The sequence below is a fragment of the Mus musculus genome, chromosome 12, assembly GCF_000001635.26.
Source record: "Mus musculus strain C57BL/6J chromosome 12, GRCm38.p6 C57BL/6J".
In the NCBI taxonomy this organism is placed as follows: Eukaryota; Metazoa; Chordata; class Mammalia; order Rodentia; family Muridae; genus Mus; species Mus musculus.
Window position 1 is genome coordinate 113,554,765 of NC_000078.6, and position 20,646 is coordinate 113,575,410.

The following is a 20,646-nucleotide window of genomic DNA, read 5'->3' on the forward strand; positions in this document are numbered from 1 at the left end:
ATCACCACATTCATTTTGGATCAACCACAGTCATTAAGGTTTGTTTGGCCAGTTGTAGTTTGCTGCCAGTCATGGTAGGCTTTTCAACACAGAGTGCTCTCTTTGGGCTGAGGTTTAAGAGGTTCATGGAAAAGGCTTGGTACAAAGTGTGATGTTTAGTATTGTCAAGTTGACAAAGTCTAGAATTTCTGGAAGATGGATTTGCAGGTGCCTTTTATGCTTGTCATGATTACTCTAACTAATGTTAAAGTAAGACACATCTTACCTCTGGGACCATTCCCTGGGCAGAGGATTCTAAATTATATGAAGTAGAGAAAGCAAGCTAAGCCCCACTATGCATTCATTTCTGCTGTATCGTGTGTGGCCCGGGTCCTGGAACCCTTTCATGATAGGTGACAGGAGAGTGAGAAATAAAGAAAACACAAACACTCATACACTGAAACTGAGATAAAGTAGAGTTCTTTAACTACGAATGTCATAGTGTGACACCTCTGTGTGTTTATTGAGTACAGCAAGAAGGGCTTAGCTAGTCTCAATAGAAGGTCTCTATAAGTAAGCAGTCTTTGGTTGCCATGGACCGGGCTCTGTCAACCTCTCTCAATCCGTGTGGAGGTTCCAGAGAGGTGGGCAAAGAGTTGGAGAGAATTGACAAACAGACACAGACACAAGGGAGTGCTGTATCTGGATGTAATTTTTCACAAAGCAAACACCAGTCTTATATATAATACAGAAAACAAAGGAGTAAGGTGTCACAGCAGGAAAGGTACATTAAAGTATCTGACACAAAACAGAGGAATGCCTACAAAGGACTGACAGGAACCAGGTAATGTTTACAGTAAAGATAAAACAGCCCTGCCTAGAGTCAGCTAATGGCAGGTAAGGATTTCACACCCTAGTCACAATTTATGCTACTCCTTTGAGCCTTGTGAAAGCTAGCACCAGGGGGTTCTGCTCTAGCAGACCTTCTCATGAATAATGCAATACCACAACCTCCCTATTTCCTAGGCCTTGGCAAATACTTGCATATGAGAGTAACTTGGCTGTTCTTTTAAGTATCTGTAGAAAATCTCCAGTTGTCAGAAGAATTCACCAACATTTTTCCAATATGTAATGTAGTTTGCAATACCTGACTGTAATGAAGAGTCTAGATGTACTTTTGCTAAGTCTGCCCTGAGACTTCTAACTCTAATCCAGTAAAAAATTGTAAGAAAGCTTGCAAGACATTCCACAATATTGCAGGGATAAATCTGGGGCATTCTAGCTATTGGAATGCCAAGGTTCCAGGAGGCTAAGTTTCCTTGAAACTCTTTGCCTTATGACTGCTTCCAGGCTTTTAGGCCTACCAAGTGTGTCACTACTGGAGTGGATGTAGCATTTGGTTGCTTCCATTCATCCCAGTCATCTGGCATGAGGAAGAAGCAGTTGTTAGTCTTTGCACATATTGATCAATCATTCATAAAAACTCATACTCAGATTCTCAAAGAGAATTTGTCACCCCACTTCAGCCTGACTCATTTGTGTAATGGAGTCACCAGTTTCCCATGGGTCCAAGACCTTGGAGTTCTCAATATGGTAATGCCTATGTCAACAATACACATTCACTCAGGACTTCACACTCTGCCCTTCTCCATTTCCTATACATTTGTCTTCTGACTGCAGACATAATGTGACCAGTTACTTCAAGCTCCTGCTGCCTTGACTTCCCCACCATTAGAGATAATACTTTGAACTGCTAGCAGAAATAAGCCTATGCTTTCTTAGGCTGCTTTTGTTAAAGCATTTTGTCAGAGCAACAAAAGAGTAATGGAGACAGACATTGGTACCAAGAATTGGGCGTCATTGCAGAGATGAACCTGACTGCCATTCCTAGGGCACTGAAAATGTTTCTGTGGGAGGAATTTGGAGCTTCCAGTTTGAAAAGACTTAGAATTCTGTAAGCCAAATGTAATCATTCATTCTGCTGGAAGCTTTGGAAGACAAAAATAATTAAAGAAATGAGGACAATGGTCCCCCAGCTCATGAAGTTACATAGATGAATAAGAAGTCCAACAGGACCTGGGATTGGGACCATTTGTGTGATCTTTAAGCCAAGAGTTGGGCTTCATTCTGCTATGTCCTGAGAACTTGTGTGACACTAAATTTAAAAATCACAGATGAATTTATGTAGCAGAAGAAATTTCAAGCCAGGACAGTATTCAGACTGGTGCCAGGAAAGCAACTATACCTGTTAAAGAGATAATGTCATTGAAAAGAAGCCTCCTTAAGAAGGGTGTGCTGAGCTTCTTATGAAGATGACAGGTGACAGAAGAAGAACTTCTTATTGTCATCCACATGGTAGTGGTTTTGGAATTATGGAAGATGCAAGACTGGGGAGAGTCACGGAGATGGCACCCACTGACTACTGAATTAGCACATGTACAGTTGAGAGTGGCAGAGCAGGAAGAGGGGAAGTAGAATCAGAGGTGGCATGGAAAACAGGAGAGCTGATAATGTGCTTCAGACCTGGTTGCTACAAGAGTTTCAGGTTTTAAGGTCAAAGATCTCTGATCCCAAGGTGAGATCAGTACCCCAGGCAATAGATAAGGGTCCCTATACTCAAGATCTACATGGAGACTGGATCATTTTATTGACCCACTTGCTGCTGCTTCTGTCTGCATGCTGTTGCTCACTGTCAGGTGAAGGGTGAGTGTCAGGAGCCATAATGGGACAAGCCAATAACTAGCAGGTGATCATCCTGAAATGGCCTGCTTCGGATTATTATATAACCTGCGGCAGGTGTGTCCTTATTAAGCAAGGCTGTAAGGAATTCATTTTAGGAAAGATTCCTGCTATTAATGTGCTTTTCCTGTTATTATTAAACATATAAAACAATCACTAAGTAATAACAACACCCCTTTGGATGAAATTGAAAGACCCACAACGTGAGGACTCTCCCACGTTCTGACTCAAGAGAAGCGACACCCCAAATCACCCACAAGAAACGGTCTTGCTGCAAACTGCAAGAGGATTTTTATTCAAGAGCACTCTCGGGCCCACGGTCATACACCACGCAGGGATAGAGGACCATGGCGCCCCGAGTAGCTGGATAAGGGGGTATTTAAAGGGAGAAACCACAACTCAAGGAAGTGGGGAGGGCGTTGTTGGAAAATACCAAAGATACCAGTTAAGAGTCCCAAGGAAGTGCAAAGTCACAAGAGTCACAAGGAATACCTGGTAATTGTGCAGGTTATCTCTCAAGACAGTTTCTAAGAGCCCCTAACAATAGCACATCTGCATAGCGGGTTCCGGCAATGGTCAGGGTGACTTTCAATGGTCAGGGTGACTTTCTTTGAATGAACACTCTTTGAACCCAGGAAGCAGGTGGGTGGAGGAATGTCACTATCTGTTTTATGATTAGCATACCTTGGAGCAATGAGTCACAGAGGTCAAATTCCCAAGATTGGGCCTAAAGGCCTAGAATTTTGTTTTGACTTTGTTATACTTTCAAAATCTCTTCAGATTCACTAAGATGTGCTCTCTTGTATTGCTATATAGACAAATAGATGACTTAAGTTTTAAATTCACCATCCTATAAGAATTCCTACAGTTATATCTGTGATAATTAAGCTCTTTTAGAGTGGGACTGCATTAGGTCCTTTTGTGATAGTCAAAACTGCAATGAGAACTGTGTCAGTGTTCCAAGTGTCACCAGTTAATTGCTTTTAGATGATAACCAGACTTTGTCCTACTCAGAGCACATTCCAAGAGGTTGTAAAACAGTTAACCAAGGTCATAGAAAGGGAATTAATGAGTTATTATTGGTGCTAGGACAGAAGATAAAATATTGAGTGGGTCTATCTATGCAAAACTTCATTTATAATTTAGTTATGGTTTTAAACCTTCAGTGAACCTGTGGAGCTGAGGCAAGATGTTTAGCTAGATAATTTACTCCTAATGGATATGCATGTAAACATTCTCCATTGTAAACTTCTATTTTAAATGATGACTTAATTTTGTGTGTAAAATTTTGGTGAACTTTTAAACATGTGATCATGTATTCTGAAAGATGTTTAAGGGCTGAGGACAAAGAGAGGTGGCAGAACTGAGGGACTGGGGTGAGAGGAACTGAGGTGAGAAGACCTGAGCTGGGAAGAATTGAGAGGGAACTGAGCTAAGGAGAAGTTTTTAGACAGAACACTTTTTAGACAGAACTGAACTCCAGAAAACTTAGAAGCATAGGCATAGCTTTTAGAGAAAAGAGATTGAGAGTAAGAGCATTATTGTGATATCACATCAGGAGGAGAGAAAACAATTAGAAGGAGAATTCAGAGTGGAATAACTTAGAAATTATAGGTAATATAAAATATTAAGAGAGCAAGGTATAGAATGCAGAGGGAAAGAGGAAATTCAGAATACAATGCAGAGAGCAGAAGGAGCAGGCATGTTTCTCCTTAGTGTGGGATAGAACAGGTCCATGGTAAGGACAAGGAAGGCTTAGTCTTACTAAAAGGAACAAAGCTGTTTTCTTACAAACATGGGTTTAATTCATTTAGCTTGAAAAAGGTGGAAGCCCTTTCTTTCTCTATGCAATAAAGAGTAGAGCTCATTTTTCATCCAGAATGAGTGAGTTCTATCTGCACCAGTGCTTGGTCGTTTGCTCCATATGCATATGTAGGTATGGATGTGTGTATAAGTATGTAATTGTGAGAATGTATGCATGTGTATGTGTAAGTATGTAATTGTGACAATGCATGCAATGTGGGCCCAACTGGGTTTGAATGGAAATATATAAATCATTTTACATTTTATGCACATTTTATCATTTTATGCACATATGTGAGATTATGCATATTGGCTTTTGTAAAAGTTTGACCTTCTTCAAGTGTTATTGTCTTTGGGTTCAGTGGAAATTTATTGCTCCAAACATCCCCCTAGCCTGACAAGCAAGAGGCATCTGAACAATAGGGAAAAGGCTCCTAGCAATTAATCCTTTACTTAATCTCCTGCTGTTTTAGGATGAGGTGCTAAAGTGCCTGATACTGCAGTCACTGGCCTCAGAGGAACACAGAAGGTAGGTCAGCTATAATAGCATAGTAACTTAGACTTAGATAAGTAAACTTTTTATTATACAGCAACCCTAAATATCATGTAAGACGAAGCCTTACCTGGGAATTTCGTAAGACCAAGTCTTACCCTCTGCTGACGCTCTTCCCCTTCCACTGCCTCAAGAAGAACTGACAAGAAAGAAGAACCCTTCAAATGGATGGACCTGGAGGGCATCATCCTGAGTGAGGTAACACATTCACAAAGGAACTCACACAATATGTACTCACTGATAAGTGGATATTAGCCCAAAACCTAAGATACCCAAGATATAAGATACAATTTCCTAAACACATGAAACTCAAGAAAAATGAAGACTGAAGTGTGAACACTATGCCCCTCCTTAGAAGTGGGAACAAAACACCCTTGGAAGGAGTTACAGAGACAAAGTTTGGAGCTGAGATAAAAGGATGGACCATGTAGACACTAGCATATCCGGGGATCCATCCCATAATCAGCTTCCAAATGCTGACACCATTGCATACACTAGCAAGATTATGCTGAAAGGACCCTGATATAGCTGTCTCTTGTCAGAGTATGCCTGGGCCTAGCAAACATAGAAGTGGATGCTCACAGTCGGCTATTGGATGGATCACATGGCCCCCAATAAAGGAGCTAGAGAAAGTACCAAAGAAGCTAAAGGGATCTGCAACCCTATAGGTGGAACAACATTATGAACTAACCAGTACCCCGGAGCTCTTGACTCTAGCTGCATATGCATCAAAAGATGGCCTAGTCGGCCATCACTGGAAAGAGAGGCCCATTGGACACACAAACTTTATATGCCCCAGTACAGGGGAACGCCAGGGCCATAAAAGGGGAGTGGGTTGGTAGGGGAGAGGGGGTGGGTGGCTATGGGGGACTTTTGGTATAGCATTGCAAATGTAAATGAGCGAAATACCTAATAAAAAATGGAAAAAAAAAAAGAAGAACCCCACACCAGAGCTAGACAGGTACCAGGTACCAAAGTTAAGTCAGGATGAAATAAATGATCTAAACTGTCCCATATCCCCTAAAGAAATAGAAACAGTCATTAATAGTCTCCCAACCAAAAAAAAAAAAAGGCCAGGACCAGATTGGTTTAGTGCAGAGTTCTATCAGACCTTCAAAGGAGACCTAATACCAATACTCCTCTAACTATTCCACAAAATAGAAACAGAAGGTACTCTACCCAATTCATTCTATGAAGTCATAATTACTCTGATACCTAAACAAGGTAAAGACCCAACAAAGAAAGAGAACTTCAGACCAATTTCCCTTATGAATATCGATGCAAAAATAGTCAATAAAATTCTCACTAACTGAATCAAAGAACACATCAAAATGATTATCCATCATGATTAATTAAGCTTCATCCCAGGGATGCAGGGATGGTACAATATATGGGAATCCATCAATGTAATCCACTATATAAACAAACTCAAAGACAAAAATTATGATCATCTTATTATATGTTGAGAAAACATTTGACAAAATCCAACACCCATTCATGATAAAAGTCTTGGAAAGATGAGGAATTCAAGGCCCATACACAAACATAATAAAAGCAGGTGGGCATGGTGGCACACGCCATTAATCCCAGCACTTGGGAGGCAGAGGCAGGCAGAGGCAGGCAGACCTCTGAGTTTGAGGTCAGCCTGGTCTACAAAGTGAGTTCCAGGACAGTCAAGGCTACACAGAGAAGCCCTGTTTAAAAAAACAAAACAAACACAAAACAAAAGAAAACCAAACCATAATAAAAGCAATATACAGCAAACAAGTAGCCACCATCAAACTAAATGGAGAGAAACTTGAGGCAATCCCACTAAAATCAGGGACTAGACAAAGCTGCCCACTCTCTATCTATTCAATATAAAACTTGAAGCTCTAGCCAGAGCAATTATACAACAAAAGGAAATCAAAGTGATACAAATTGGAAAGGAAGAAGTCAAAATATCAGTATTTTCAGATGATATGATTATAAACTTAAGTGACCCCAAAATTCTACCATAGAACTCTGAAACATGATAAACAACCTCAACAAAGTAGCTGGATATAAAATTAACTCAAACAAATCAATGGCCTTTCTCTACACAAAGGATAAACAGGATGAGAAAGAAATTAGGGAAACAACAACCTTGACAATAGTCACAAGTAACACAAAATACCTTGGTTTGACTCTAACTAAGCAAGTGAAAGATCTGTATGTTAAGACTTTCTTCAAGTCTCTGAAGAAAGAAATTGAAGAAGATCTCAGAAGATGGAAAGATCTCCCATGCTCATGGATTGGCAGGATTGATATAGTAAAAATGGCCATCTTGATGAAAGCAATCTACATATTCAATACAATCCCCATCAAAATTTCAACTCAATTCTTCACAGAGTTAGTAAAAGCAATTTGCAAATTCATCTGGAATAAAAAAATCCTAGGATAGTGAATACTATTCTCAACAATAAAAGAACCTCTGGTGGAATCACCATGCCTAACCTCAAGCTGTACTATAGAGCAATTGTGATTAAAAAAACAAAACAAAACTGCACGGTATTTGTACAGTGACAGGCAGGTAAATCAGTGGAATAGAGTTGAAGACCCAGAAACGAACCCACAAAACTATGGTCACTTGATCTTTGAGAAACCATCCAGTGGAAAAAAGACAGCATTTTCAACAAATGGTGTTTGCTCATCTGGCAGTTAGCATGTAGAAGACTGAGAATTGATCCATTCTTATCTCCATGTAGAAAGCTCAAGTGGATCAAGGACCTCCACATAAAACCAGATACTCTGAAACTAATAGAAGAGAAAGTGGGGAAGAGCCTCGAATATATGGGCACGGGGGAATTTCCTGAACATAACACTAATGGCTTGTGCTGTAAGATCATGAATAGACATATGAGACCTCATAAAATTGCCAAGCTTCTGTAAGGCAAATGACACTGTCAATAGGCAAAACAGCAACCAACAGATTGGGAAATGATCTTTACCAATCCTACATCCAATAGAGGGCTAATAACCAATATATACAAAGACCTTAAAAGTTAGACTCCAAAGTACCAAATAACCCTATTAAAATGGGGTACAGAGCTAAACAAAGAATTCTCAACTGTGGAATACTGAATGGCTGAGAAGCACCTAAAGAAATATTCAACATCCTTAGTCATCAGGGAAATGCAAATCAAAACAACCCTGAGATTCCACCTCACACCAGTCAGAATGGCTAAGATCAAAAATTCAGGTGACAGCAGATGCTGGCCAGGATGTGGAGAAAGAGGAACACTCCTCCATTGTTGGTGGGATTGTAGGCTTGTACAACCACTCTGGAAATCCGTCTGGCGGTTCCTCAGAAAATTGGACATAGTACTCCCGGAGGATCCAGCAATACCTCTCCTGGGCATATATCCAGAAGATGCCCCAACTGGTAAGAAGGACACATGCTCCACTATGTTCATAGCAGCCTTATTTATAATAGCCAGAAGCTGGAAAGAACCCAGATGCCCCTCAACAGAGGAATGGATACAGAAAATGTGGTACATCTACACAATGGAGTACTACTCAGCTATTAAAAAGAATGAATTTATGAAATTCCTAGGCAAATGGATGGACCTGGAGGGCATCATCCTGAGTGAGGTAACACATTCACAAAGGAATTCACACAATATGTACTCACTGATAAGTGGATATTAGCCCAAAACCTAGGATACCCAAGATATAAGATACAATTTCCTAAACACATGAAACTCAAGAAAAATGAAGACTGAAGTGTGGACAGTATGCCCCTCCTTAGAAGTGGGAACAAAACACCCTTGGAAGGAGTTACAGAGACAAAGTTTGGAGCTGAGATGAAAGGATGGACCATGTAGAGACTGCCTTATCCAGGGATCCACCCCATAATCAGCATCCAAATGCTGACACCATTGCATACACTAGCAAGATTTTATCGAAAGGACCCAGATGTAGCTGTCTCTTGTGAGACTATGCCGGGGCCTAGCAAACACAGAAGTGGATGCCCACAGTCAGCTAATGGATGGATCACAGGGCTCCCAATGGAGGAGCTAGAGAAAGTACCCAAGGAGCTAAAGGGATCTGCAACCCTATAGGTGGAACAACATTATGAACTAACCAGTACCCCGGAGCTCTTGACTCTAGCTGCATATGTATCAAAAGATGGCCTAGTCGGCCATCACTGGAAAGAGAGGCCCATTGGACACACAAACTTTATATGCCCCTGTACAGGGGAACGCCAGGGCCAAAAAGGGGGAGTGGGTGGGTAGGGGAGTGGGGGTGGGTGGGTATGGGGGACTTTTGGTATAGCATTGGAAATGTAAATGAGCTAAATACCTAATAAAAAATGGAAAAAAAAAAGATCCAAGGAGGTGAAGGAGTTTGCAGTCCCATAGGAGGAACAACAATATGAACTAACCATTACCCCCAGAGCTCCCAGGGACTAAATCACCAACCAAAGAATACACATGGTGAAACTCATGGCTCTATCTGCATATGTAGTATGCAGCCTAGTTGCTCATCAATGGAAGGAGAGGCCCTTGGTCCTGTGAAGGCTCTATGTCCCAGTGTATTGGAATGCCAGGGCCAGGAAGCAGGTGTGGGTGGGTTGGTGAGCAGGGGTAGGATAAGGGGATAGGGGTTTTCAGAGGGGAAACCAGGAAAGGGGGCAACATTTGAAATGTAAATAAAATAAATATCTAGTAAAATGGCATCTTCAAAAAAAGAAGTAAATTATGTGTAAACATGTTGTAAGTCTGAGATTGGATTGTGACTGCTTCGCAAGGTTTGGGATTCAGCTCTATTCTCTGTATCATCCCATAAGGCATGTACAATTCATAATTTCAGAATCTGGTATTTCAGGCTCTTTTGCACAGTTCTATCCCACAGAGTAGACATTGATACTTCCCAGAGAGACCATAAATTCAGAACAAAAAAATCTCTCTATATACCTTTAGGATATAATATGATGTTCATTTATCTATGAACCCTGAAATCATAACCAATATTCTTGTTAGTTTTCAGTTTTGAATAGTTCTACAGACAATAGATTTCAGAGCAAAGAACTGCTTCCTACAGTTTGAAATAACTGAAAAATCACAGCAATGTTGGTAGAAGCAATACAACACAACATAAGAATCACCATAGAACTATGCATAAATGGGTGTTAAATGTCAAAATAAGGAACCATGGTAAAAATAGTGTGTATCTTACTTTTGAAGCACAGGTTTTAGGTTGTGAATGTCAAAAGGTAACTACACGAATATCAGAGCATTGGATAGGGATTATAATAATTCTATCAATTATGAGAATTTCATAGATAGAATGAGTGCATAATCAGATTTACCCATATCCACCAGTAAGACAGACATGCAGTAAAAATCTCAAATGGTGAACATTAGATTCTTTGAACAGTGTTTTACAAAATTTACATAATCCGAGGAAGTGGTGACTACTGTTTGTATGGCAACAACAAGTGACAGAAGTATTCTCATAGATGGAGAATTCCCTAATCGTCTTGACAGAGTCCTCATTCCACCAAAGCACTGAGGCCACTTTTTACATTAAAGGTAAGAGTAGAGCCCAGCTTGTCCATTCTGGTTTCTTTGTACATATGAACTAAAGTCCACTAACATAGGGCCTGTTCACTGCATACTGGACTCTGACTCATGTCTATGGCTTCTGTGATGAGAGTCCTGACACTGAGATAATTGTGTGCTGAGTGAACATCTTGGGACTTCTTATGCAAAGAGTTAAGCTCAGCAGTGAATCTGGAGCAGAGGCAGGAATCCCTTGGGTCACCTCTGCCTCAAGGATTCCTACCTCACCTTGATGTGCATCAGTGATGATGAAACAAACAAACAAACAAACAAACAAACAAACAAACAAACAACTTTAGAGACATTCAGCTCTCTGATCTTCCTGCATCAGTTGGTTTTCCATTACCCAATGTCCTCTTCTCTTTCTTTCATTTACCTCCAGGAATGTATACTTCTTTTTTTTTTTCCCAGAAAAGAGATATTTTGTACATGTTTCATTTTGTTCTTCAGAAAAATCCTAGCATGTGGGAAATTGCAGGCTGGTCTCCAGTCAAGCTGAGGTCTGAACCCCGATGGTCATAATTCACCCGTGTGACACAGTAGGCATTCCCTCATGCTCCTGGAACTCCGGCCCCTGACTAAGGTACCACCTCCCACAGCCCCCACAAGAGAAGCATGGTCAGTAGTCATGTAAGCAATGGCCCAAGCTTCTGATCTTCAGGCTAAACTCCTCCCCAGTTACCTAGCAACAGTAAAGACCATAAAAGGGGCTGTTAAACCCCCACCTCACTCTCTTACTCTCACTCCTTTGTCCTCTCACTTCTCTCTCCTCTTCCCTTTCTGTCTTCTTTTCCTCTCCTCTCTCTCTCTCTCTCTCTCTCTCTCTCTCTCTCTCTCTCTCTCTCTCTCTCTCTCTCTCTCTCTCTCTCTCTGTCTCTCTCCCTCCTCTACCCCCCTCCTACCTTCTCTCTTTCCCCCTGCATTTCTATAATAAAGCTATTGAACCATAGAACGTCTCTGCCCTTCAAGTTTCACTGTGCTCTCTGATCAGTGTTGGGAACTTCTTCCCCTATTCCCTCTCTCCTACAACCCTGGTGGCTTTAGCAAAGTAGAACCGGGAGGGGGGGTGTCCCCCGGCAGGGCTGCCCCTTGGCCACCCCCTGAAGAGTGGGATAAAGGAATGCCCACCCAGGGATGAGTGGAGAGGGTAGGTAGCAACCCTCCCACGCCTTACTGACCAGAGAATAGGGAAACTCTGGTAGGGCATGGGCATCTTTTTCCTATTCCATTTCTCCCTCCCCCCCGGCCTCCCCCTTTATTTTGTTCCCAACACTAGCATTAGGTAACTTATTAAATTACTGAAAATTAGAATTTTGGTGGATATAAACTAACCAGGAAAATTGCCACATGCAGGCTCTAAGTCTGGGATTTCACCAAAAGGTCTATGTTCCAGGACTACTGATGAGCTAGGGGTCTTAATGTGCATTACTATTTCTGTGATGAAGCTCAATGAGAAAGAAACTTGAGGCAAAAGTATTTATTTGGCAAATACTTCTGCATTGCTTTTCATCAGAATAAGAAATCAGGATAGGAACCGGATCAGGGCAGGATACTAGAGACAGGGGATGATGTACTAGGATCAGCACACAAAGTCATTGTGTTCCAAATATGTGTGCCATTTATTGAAACCACAATAATAGATGTGAGACTAATGCGGGTTGGATTGCAGTACTAAATTCCAGTGGTCCTGATTACTATATTAATGGATTCCACACATAGTTTTCATATTTGTCTGACATTATATTGGTATTTTCAAGACTATATAGAACCCTCTGGTATTATTTGGCAGCAGATGATCGCAAAGTGTGGCCACTGTAGGATCCTCTTTCCTCTTCAGATACATGTTTCTTACCTTGGCTTGGCATCCCTGGGTGTGCACAGGACATGAAGGAATAATAATAATAAAAAAATAACATTTCATATATAGTTCATTACTCACAGATCTGAAAGCCAGCAACACCCACTTAGGTTAAGTATGTATTTTTACAGACTCTTGTGCCATGACATCATGCTGAGATTTCCCCTTTATGCTAATGAGATACTGTGAAATGTGGGACTGAGGGGACTTGAGGAGACTGAGGTGAACCCTGGAAAAAACCAGTGAAATAAAGATATGCGATGAACCCACATTCTTTCAATTTTGGCCAGTGAATGATAGTAAAGGGGAAACAGTCAAGGCAATGAGTTGGGGTCAGTGTTGTGGGCCTATATATGTAGACAGATCAGCCTTATTGCTGTAACTCTTTTATAAACACAAGGGTCTATTGACATCTAATTCTTCTCTTCATTAGCTGTAGTACTGCAATCTTCCACCCTGTGCTCCGTGGTTCACCAGTCTCCTTCCTCTGCATTGTTCATATATGTAGATCTACTTTACAAATGTACAGAAATTACAAGAACCTTGGTGTTTGGCTCTCAGTAGACATCAATTGCTATATCCACTCCAGTAGTGACATGTGTGACAGGCCCCCAAAACCTGGACGCTGTCCCAAGGCAAAAAGTTCATGGAAACTTAGTCTCCTGGAACTGTAGCATCCTGTATAACGAATGCTCCAATGTCCTTGCTTTTGTTGGGAGATGGATCTGTTTGCTTTCCCTTAATCTTGATTTATTATAAGTGCTTCTAAGGATTGATTTTTGATATATAGCTAAGTTAGATTCCTCACCTGTCCTAGGCAGTCCTTGAGCCGACATGGGCTTCGAATTCAGTAAGCATGCTACCTATTCAGTGACATTCAGATTTGCCTCTAATATTGTAAGAGAGATAGTGAAAGAAATCAGGAATTACTATCTACTACATAGAGTTAGAAATCTCAGGGCAAACTATTCCCATATGCAGGAATTTACCATTATCTAGGAAGAAGGAACGTTATGGTCTAAGGAGAAACCAGAGTAGATACTTAGAACTATAGATATCTGAGTTGCACCCATACATAGGAATTTACAATGGCCTAAGGGAGAGGTGGACTATACAATAGACTGGAATAGGAACTATGGCAAGGGCACAAAGCCCTTGCCCCTGACTTCTAAGATTAAGTGGACCTTAGGTGGAGCTGTTTTTGATTTCCAGTTGTTAACATTGAATTTTTATCCCAATTGGTTCCTGCCAGTCTTTTGTAGGTATTCCTCTGTTTTGTGTAAAAGTCACATATAAGACTGGTACTTGCTTTGAGACAATTACATTCAGATCCACACTCCCTTGTGTCATGTCTGTCTGTCAATTCTCGCCAACTCTATGCCCATCTGTTTGAGACCCTGATTTCCATGGATTGAGGGGGGCCGACTGGGCCCCGTCCGTGGCAATCAATTACAAAAAAAAGTTGAAACCATTAAGAATGATCTTTTAGAAACTGATATGAAACCAGAGAAACTGTCAGTCTCAGGCTTCAGCCTGTCTGGACCCCTTTTTCTAGTTACTATTCATTCACTTGTCTAGTTGTGATTGTGATGGTGTAATATGAAAAATGCTCAAGTCTCCCCTCCCCATCAGAAACATTGTTCTAACACAAGTGGACGGACCTGATGATGACATAACAAGATGGAGAATGTAAAATCACTGTGTAGTTGCCCCTGTTGTGGTGCCTGCCCATATCCACAGAATCTCAGTCTAATGGGTGAACCTATGAGTACAGAGCCCTCTCTTTTCCCTCCTTCCAAACTCATATCACTTTGCAGGCACAGGTATTCCATCATCACAGGCAACAAATGTGCATCAACCAAGTGGAAACAAGAAGAACTATTCAGAGAATCAACCAATCAAGGAGCTGGTTCTTTGAGAAAATCAACAAGATAGACAAACCCTTAGCCAGACTCACTAGAGGGCACAGGGAAAGCATTCTAATTAACAAAATCAGAAATGAAAAGGGAGACATAACAACAGATCCTGAAGAAATCCAAAACACCATCAGATCCTTCTACAAAAGGTTATACTCAACAAAACTGGAGAACCTGGATGAAATGGAGAAGTTTCTAGACAGATACCAGGTATCAAAGTTGAATCAAGATCAGGTTAATGATCTAAACAGCCCGATATCCCCCAAAGAAATAGAAGCAGTCATTAATAGTCTCCCAACCAAAAAAAGCCCAGGACCAGATGGGTTTAGTGCAGAGTTCTATCAGACCTTCAAAGAAGATCTAATCCCAGTTCTTCACAAAGTATTCCACAAAATAGAAACAGAAGGTACTCTACCCAACTCATTCTATGAAGCCACAATTACTCTGATGCCTAAACCACAAAAAGACACCACAAAGATAGAGAACTTCAGACCAATATCCCTTATGAATATTGATGCAAAAATCCTCAATAAAATTCTTGCTAACCGAATCCAAGAACACATTAAAACAATCATCCATCCTGACCAAGTAGGTTTCATCCCAGGGATGCAGGGATGGTTCAATATACGGAAATCCATCAACATAATCCAGTATATAAACAAACTCAAAGACAAAAACCACATGATCATCTCGTTAGATGCTGAGAAAGCATTTGACCAAATCCAACACCCATTCATGATAAAAGTCTTGGAAAGATCAGGAATTCAAGGCCCATACCTAAACATGATAAAAGCAATCTACAGCAAACCAGTAGCCAGCATCAAAGTAAATGGTGAGAAGCTTGAAGCAATCCCACTAAAAATCAGGGACTAGACAAGGCTGTCCACTCTCTCCCTACCTATTCAACATTGTACTTGAAGTCCTAGCCAGAGCAATTAGAGAACAAAAGGAGATCAAGGGGATACAAATTGGAAAGGAAGAAGTCAAAATATCACTTTTTGCAGATGATATGATAGTATATATAAGTGACCCTAAGAATTGCACCAGAGAACTCCTAAGCCTGATAAACAGCTTCAGTGAAGTAGCTGGATATAAAATTAACTCAAGCAAGTTAATGGCCTTTCTCTACACCAAGAATAAACAGGCTGAGAAAGAAATTAGGGAAACAACACTCTTCTCAATAGCCACAAATAATATAAAATACCTAGGCGTAACTCTAACTAAGGAAGTGAAAGATCTGTATGACAAAAACTTCATGTCTCTGAAGAAAGAAATTAAAGAAGATCTCAGAAGATCGAAAGATCTCCCATGCTCATGGATTGCAGGATCGATATAGTAAAAATGGCTATCTTGCCAAAAGCAATCTACAGATTCAATGCAATCCCCATCAAAATTCCAACTCAATTATTCAACGAGTAAGAAAGGGCAATCGGCAGATTCATCTGGAATAACAAAAAACCTAGGAAAGCAAAAACACTTCTCAAGGATAAAAGAACCTCTGGTGGAATCACCATGCCCGACATAAAGCTGTACTACAGAGCAATTGTGATAAAAACTGAATGGTACTGGTATAGCGACAGACAAGTAGACCAATGGAACAGAATTGAAGACCCAGAGATAAACCCACACACCTATGGTCACTTGATCTTTGATAAGGGAGCTAAAACCATCCAGTGGAAAAAAGACAGCATTTTCAACAAATGGTGCTGGCACAACTGGCTGTTATCATTTAGAAGATTGCGAATTGATCCATTACTATCTCCTTGTACTAAGGTCAAATCTAAGTGGATTAAGGAACTCCACATAAAACCAGAGACACTGAAACTTATAGAGGAGAAAGTAGGGAATAGCCTCGAAGATATGGGTACAGGGGAAAAATTCCTGAATAGAACAGCAATGGCATGGGCTGTAAGATCGAGAATCGATAAATGGGACCTCATAAAATTGCAAAGCTTCTGCAAAGCAAAGGACACTGTCAATAAGACAAAAAGACCACCAACAGATTGGGAAAGGATCTTTACCTATCCCAAATTGGACAGGGGACTAATATCCAATATATATAAAGAACTCAAGAAGGTAGACTCCATAAAATCTAATAACCCCATTAAAAATGGGGCTCAGAACTGAACAAAGATTTCTCACCCAAGGAATACCGAATGGCAGAGAAGCACCTGAAAAAATGTTCAACATCCTTAATCATCAGGGAAATGCAAATCAAAACAACCCTGAGATTCCACTTCACACCAGTCAGAATGGCTAAGATGAAAAATTCCGGTGACAGCAGATGCTGGCCAGGATGAGGAGAAAGAGGAACACTCCGCCATTGTTGGTGGGATTGCAAGCTTGTACAATCACTCTGGAAATCAGTCTGGCGGTTACTCAGAAAATTGGACATAGTACTCCCGGAGGATCAAGCAATACCTCTCCTGGGCATATATCCAGAAGATGTCCCAACCGGTAAGAAGGACACATGCTCCACTATGTTCATAGCAGCCTTATTTATAATAGCCAGAAGCTGGAAAGAACCCAGATGCCCCTCAACAGAGGAATGGATACAGAAAATGTGGTACATTTACACAATGGAGTACTACTCAGCTATTAAAAAGAATGAATTTATGAAATTCCTAGGCAAATGGATGGACCTGGAGGGCATCATCCTGAGTGAGGTAACCCAATCACAAAGGAACTCTCACAATATGTACTCAGTGGTAAGTGGATATTAGCCCAGAAACTTAGAATACCCAAGATATAAGATACAATTTGCTAAACACATTAAACTCAAGAGAACGAAGACCAAAGTGTGGACACTTTGCCCCTTCTTAGAATAGGAAACAAAACACCCATGGAAGGATTTACAGAGACAAAATTTGGAAGTGTGACGAAATGATGGACCATCTAGTGATTGCCATATCCAGAGATCTAGCCCATGATCAGCTTCCAAATGCTGACACCATTGCATACACTAGCAAGATTTTGTTGAAAGGACCCAGATATAGGTGTCTCTTGTGAGACTATGCCGGGGCCTAGCAAACACAGAAGTACATGCTCACAGTCAGCTATTGAATGGATCACACAGCCCCCAATGGAGGAACTAGAGAAAGCACCCAAGGAACTAAAAGGAACTGCAACCCTATAGGTGGAACAACAATATGAACTAAGCAATACCCCGGAGCTCTTGTCTCTAGCTGCATATGTACCAAAAGATGGCCTAGTCGGCCATCACTGGAAAGAGAGGCCCATTGGACTTGCAAACTTTATATGCCCCTGTACAGGGGAACGCCAGGGCCAAAATGGGGGAGTGGGTGGGTAGGGGAGTGGGGGTGGGTGGGTATGGGGGACTTTTGGTATAGCATTGGAATTGTAAATGAGCTAAATACCTAATAAAAATGGGAAAAAAAGAAAAAAAAAGAAAAAAAAAGAAAATAAGTCTAATCTTGGCATTTAGAAAATTAATGAATAAATATACCCGTCTTGTAAAAAAAAAAAAGAAATTGGAATAAACATTTGTAAACTTCAAGGATTACTACGTACTATACTTGTAAAGATAACATCTGTAGAGAGGCAATCTATACACAGAATGAGTCCAGCACTCTCTTTCCTCCAGGTCTTCCTGAATGGGCTGTAACACTCAGTAACTATTAGATTTGAGTGTTCTCTTCGCCTCCTTCTGGTCAGGGGGTCCTTATAGGAGGTTTGTGTTTGAGCTCACAGTAACATTCACTCACTGTGTGTCTCAAACAGTAATACATGGCCGTGTCCTCATACCTTAGACTGCTCATTTGCAGAAACAGGGTGTTCTTGGCATTGTCTCTGGAGATGGTGAATCGGCCTTTTACAGTGTCTGGTTAGTAGATGAAACTACCATCAGTACTAATGGCTGCGACCCACTCCAGCCTCTTCTCCGGAGTCTGGCGGACCCAAGACATGGCATAGCTACTGAAAGTGAATCCAGAGGCTGCACAGGAGAGTTTCCGGGACCCTCCAGGCTGCACTAAGCCTCCCCCAGACTCCACCAGCTGCACTTCACACTGGACACCTACAAACAGAGAATATTGGTCGGAAAACTGTCACTAACAAAACAAAAGAAAATAAAGAAACAAAACAAATTTTCTATTTCTCATGTGTACACAACAGATAGAATCTCATCTGCATGAATTACTTTTTAATATAAGGACAAGGAAAACCAAGCTGATCCCGCAGTCCATGGTGAGTGGACTCTGTTCAGTGCTGATCACTGGATGGGAGGACCTGGGAATCCAGGATTGGGCTCCTCTGTCACAACTGCAGGGTCAGGACAGAGCTGGTTTTCATGGGTACAGAGAAACCTTATTTGCATATCTTCCTGCTACAGCATGCTTTGGAGTTAGACTTGGGCAGAAGGCAGTGCTCATAGCAGATATAAGACATCAAAGACACGGTTTTAATTTAAAGAGTTTGACAAAGTGTGAAAGTTTCATATTCACATTTTTTGGTTAATATTTCATCATGCTCCATTTACTTTTTCCTAGCACATGTGCATAAAACATGATTTGTTTCCATACTGTCATGTGTTCTAGTATAAATGTGTAATTAAATATTACCACATATAATTGTGTTTCTAGATTGGAGCTTGGTCTTTCCCACTCTCTGGGGTATTCATGGCATTTCCCTAATGTGGCTCCTGGACAAGATTATACCTGCAAAGTTATGGTAGCAGAACTCATTCTCTTATGGGAAGTTTTAGAAGTTGACTTAATCATGACAATGCTGTCCTCAGGTCTTATTTTTGCGTGTCTGCACCAAGTTCTTGTGACTGTGTTTATGTTGTCTTATGCTAGATTTTATTTTCCTCAATATACATAATTAGTATAACCAGGGCATTTACTTAAAATTTAGGAAATATTTTCCTATTTAACTCATTGTATGGAAGAGGCACTGTATATTGAATAGTTGCAAGTGGGCTTTGTGAGATCCCCTGAAGAAAAGTGCTGGGAGCTAACAACGCAAGGTCAATTATTGGTTGAAGGCACACTGAGAGAAATGGAGGACCCTTGGCGTTTGTGTGTGTGATCTGGCGAGTCCTGTATAAATGGGGAACAGTAGCAAAATATAATATACTTGATGAATAGTGGGTAAGGATTGGGGATCACGTATTGGTAAGGATGCAGAAGAGGAACAGGGGTGATGACTGGGTTTTCTAGGCCTATGGGACAGTTGTAAAATTCCACTATCTCCGTTTCCTGGAGACCATCGAAGCCAGCTTATACCACAGCTGGTTAATGAGAACCCAGAGACAGTGCATGTGATGGACAGGCTCCGTGAAGGCGGCACAAGGGCAGGTCCTGACTGCTTCAGCTGGAACTGGGACAGGACACCTGGGGACAAGCAACATCACCATTAGTCACACATCTCCTAGCTGACGTGTCTTAGTCCCTCTACTGAAACCCTGACACACTTACAGCTTGGAAAGGCCACCAGGCAGAGGAGCAGCTCTAGCACAGTCATGCTCTGATGGAGGCTCTATGAGAAGAGGATGGGGCTTCTCAGCTTTGTGTGAGCTTTTATCCTCTGCCTGAGGGCTGCTTTGCATCCGGGGAGGTTCCTGAGAGGATAAAAGGAAACAATGAGCAAGGTTTGCAGTTTGCCCTCCTGGTGACAGAAATTTGCCCTGTGCTTTTTGGAGCACCTGGAGGGGAAATTAAGGAATATTTTTCTGGTACTGTCTGGAGTTCAAATTGTAGATAAACAGGAAGTTGTAGGATTTGCACTGTGCAGTTCTAGGAAGAAAAACATGGGAATATTTACAGTAAATGAGTCCACATTCATGAAGTTCAGAAAGAACAGAGTCCTGTGTATTGTGTACTATGTGTGTTTTTATAACTCTGTATATTCCAGAAGAGTATTTTGGATGAATTGGGCTTTTAGTGATCAGACATAGTGCTTAAGGAAATATTAAATTTATTCTCACAGTGTCTATGGAGCCAGATCTATTGTTATCTCGTTTGGAAACTAGATTGCAAGGGAGCCCAACCTAGACATTTACGTCAACTTAACTCACATTTTTATCTAAAAGATGACCCAAGAGTCAGATTTGAATCTCATCTCACTAGGCTCAGACTATACTCCTTGCCACTTAGGGACATGGAACTTGGGGACTGGCTTTTGTTACTCTTGATTCCTGCCAGTTTATATTTCTCTGTAGTTTTCTCTCTTTCTTTCCTCTTAATTTATACA

At 41.1% G+C, this 20,646-nt stretch overlaps 2 pseudogenes and 1 further gene; all 3 read right to left on the minus strand.

Moving 5' to 3' along the window:
- The window catches only part of Igh (immunoglobulin heavy chain complex), a 2,751,187-nt gene that overhangs the window by 295,997 nt on the left and 2,434,544 nt on the right, over positions 1–20,646 (minus strand).
- Ighv5-1 (immunoglobulin heavy variable V5-1) lies at positions 18,165–18,458 on the minus strand (annotated as a pseudogene). The gene is given in 1 exon segment: positions 18,165–18,458. A coding segment is annotated over 1 exon segment (294 nt).
- On the minus strand, positions 19,483–19,776 carry Ighv2-1 (immunoglobulin heavy variable 2-1; annotated as a pseudogene). The gene is given in 1 exon segment: positions 19,483–19,776. A coding segment is annotated over 1 exon segment (294 nt).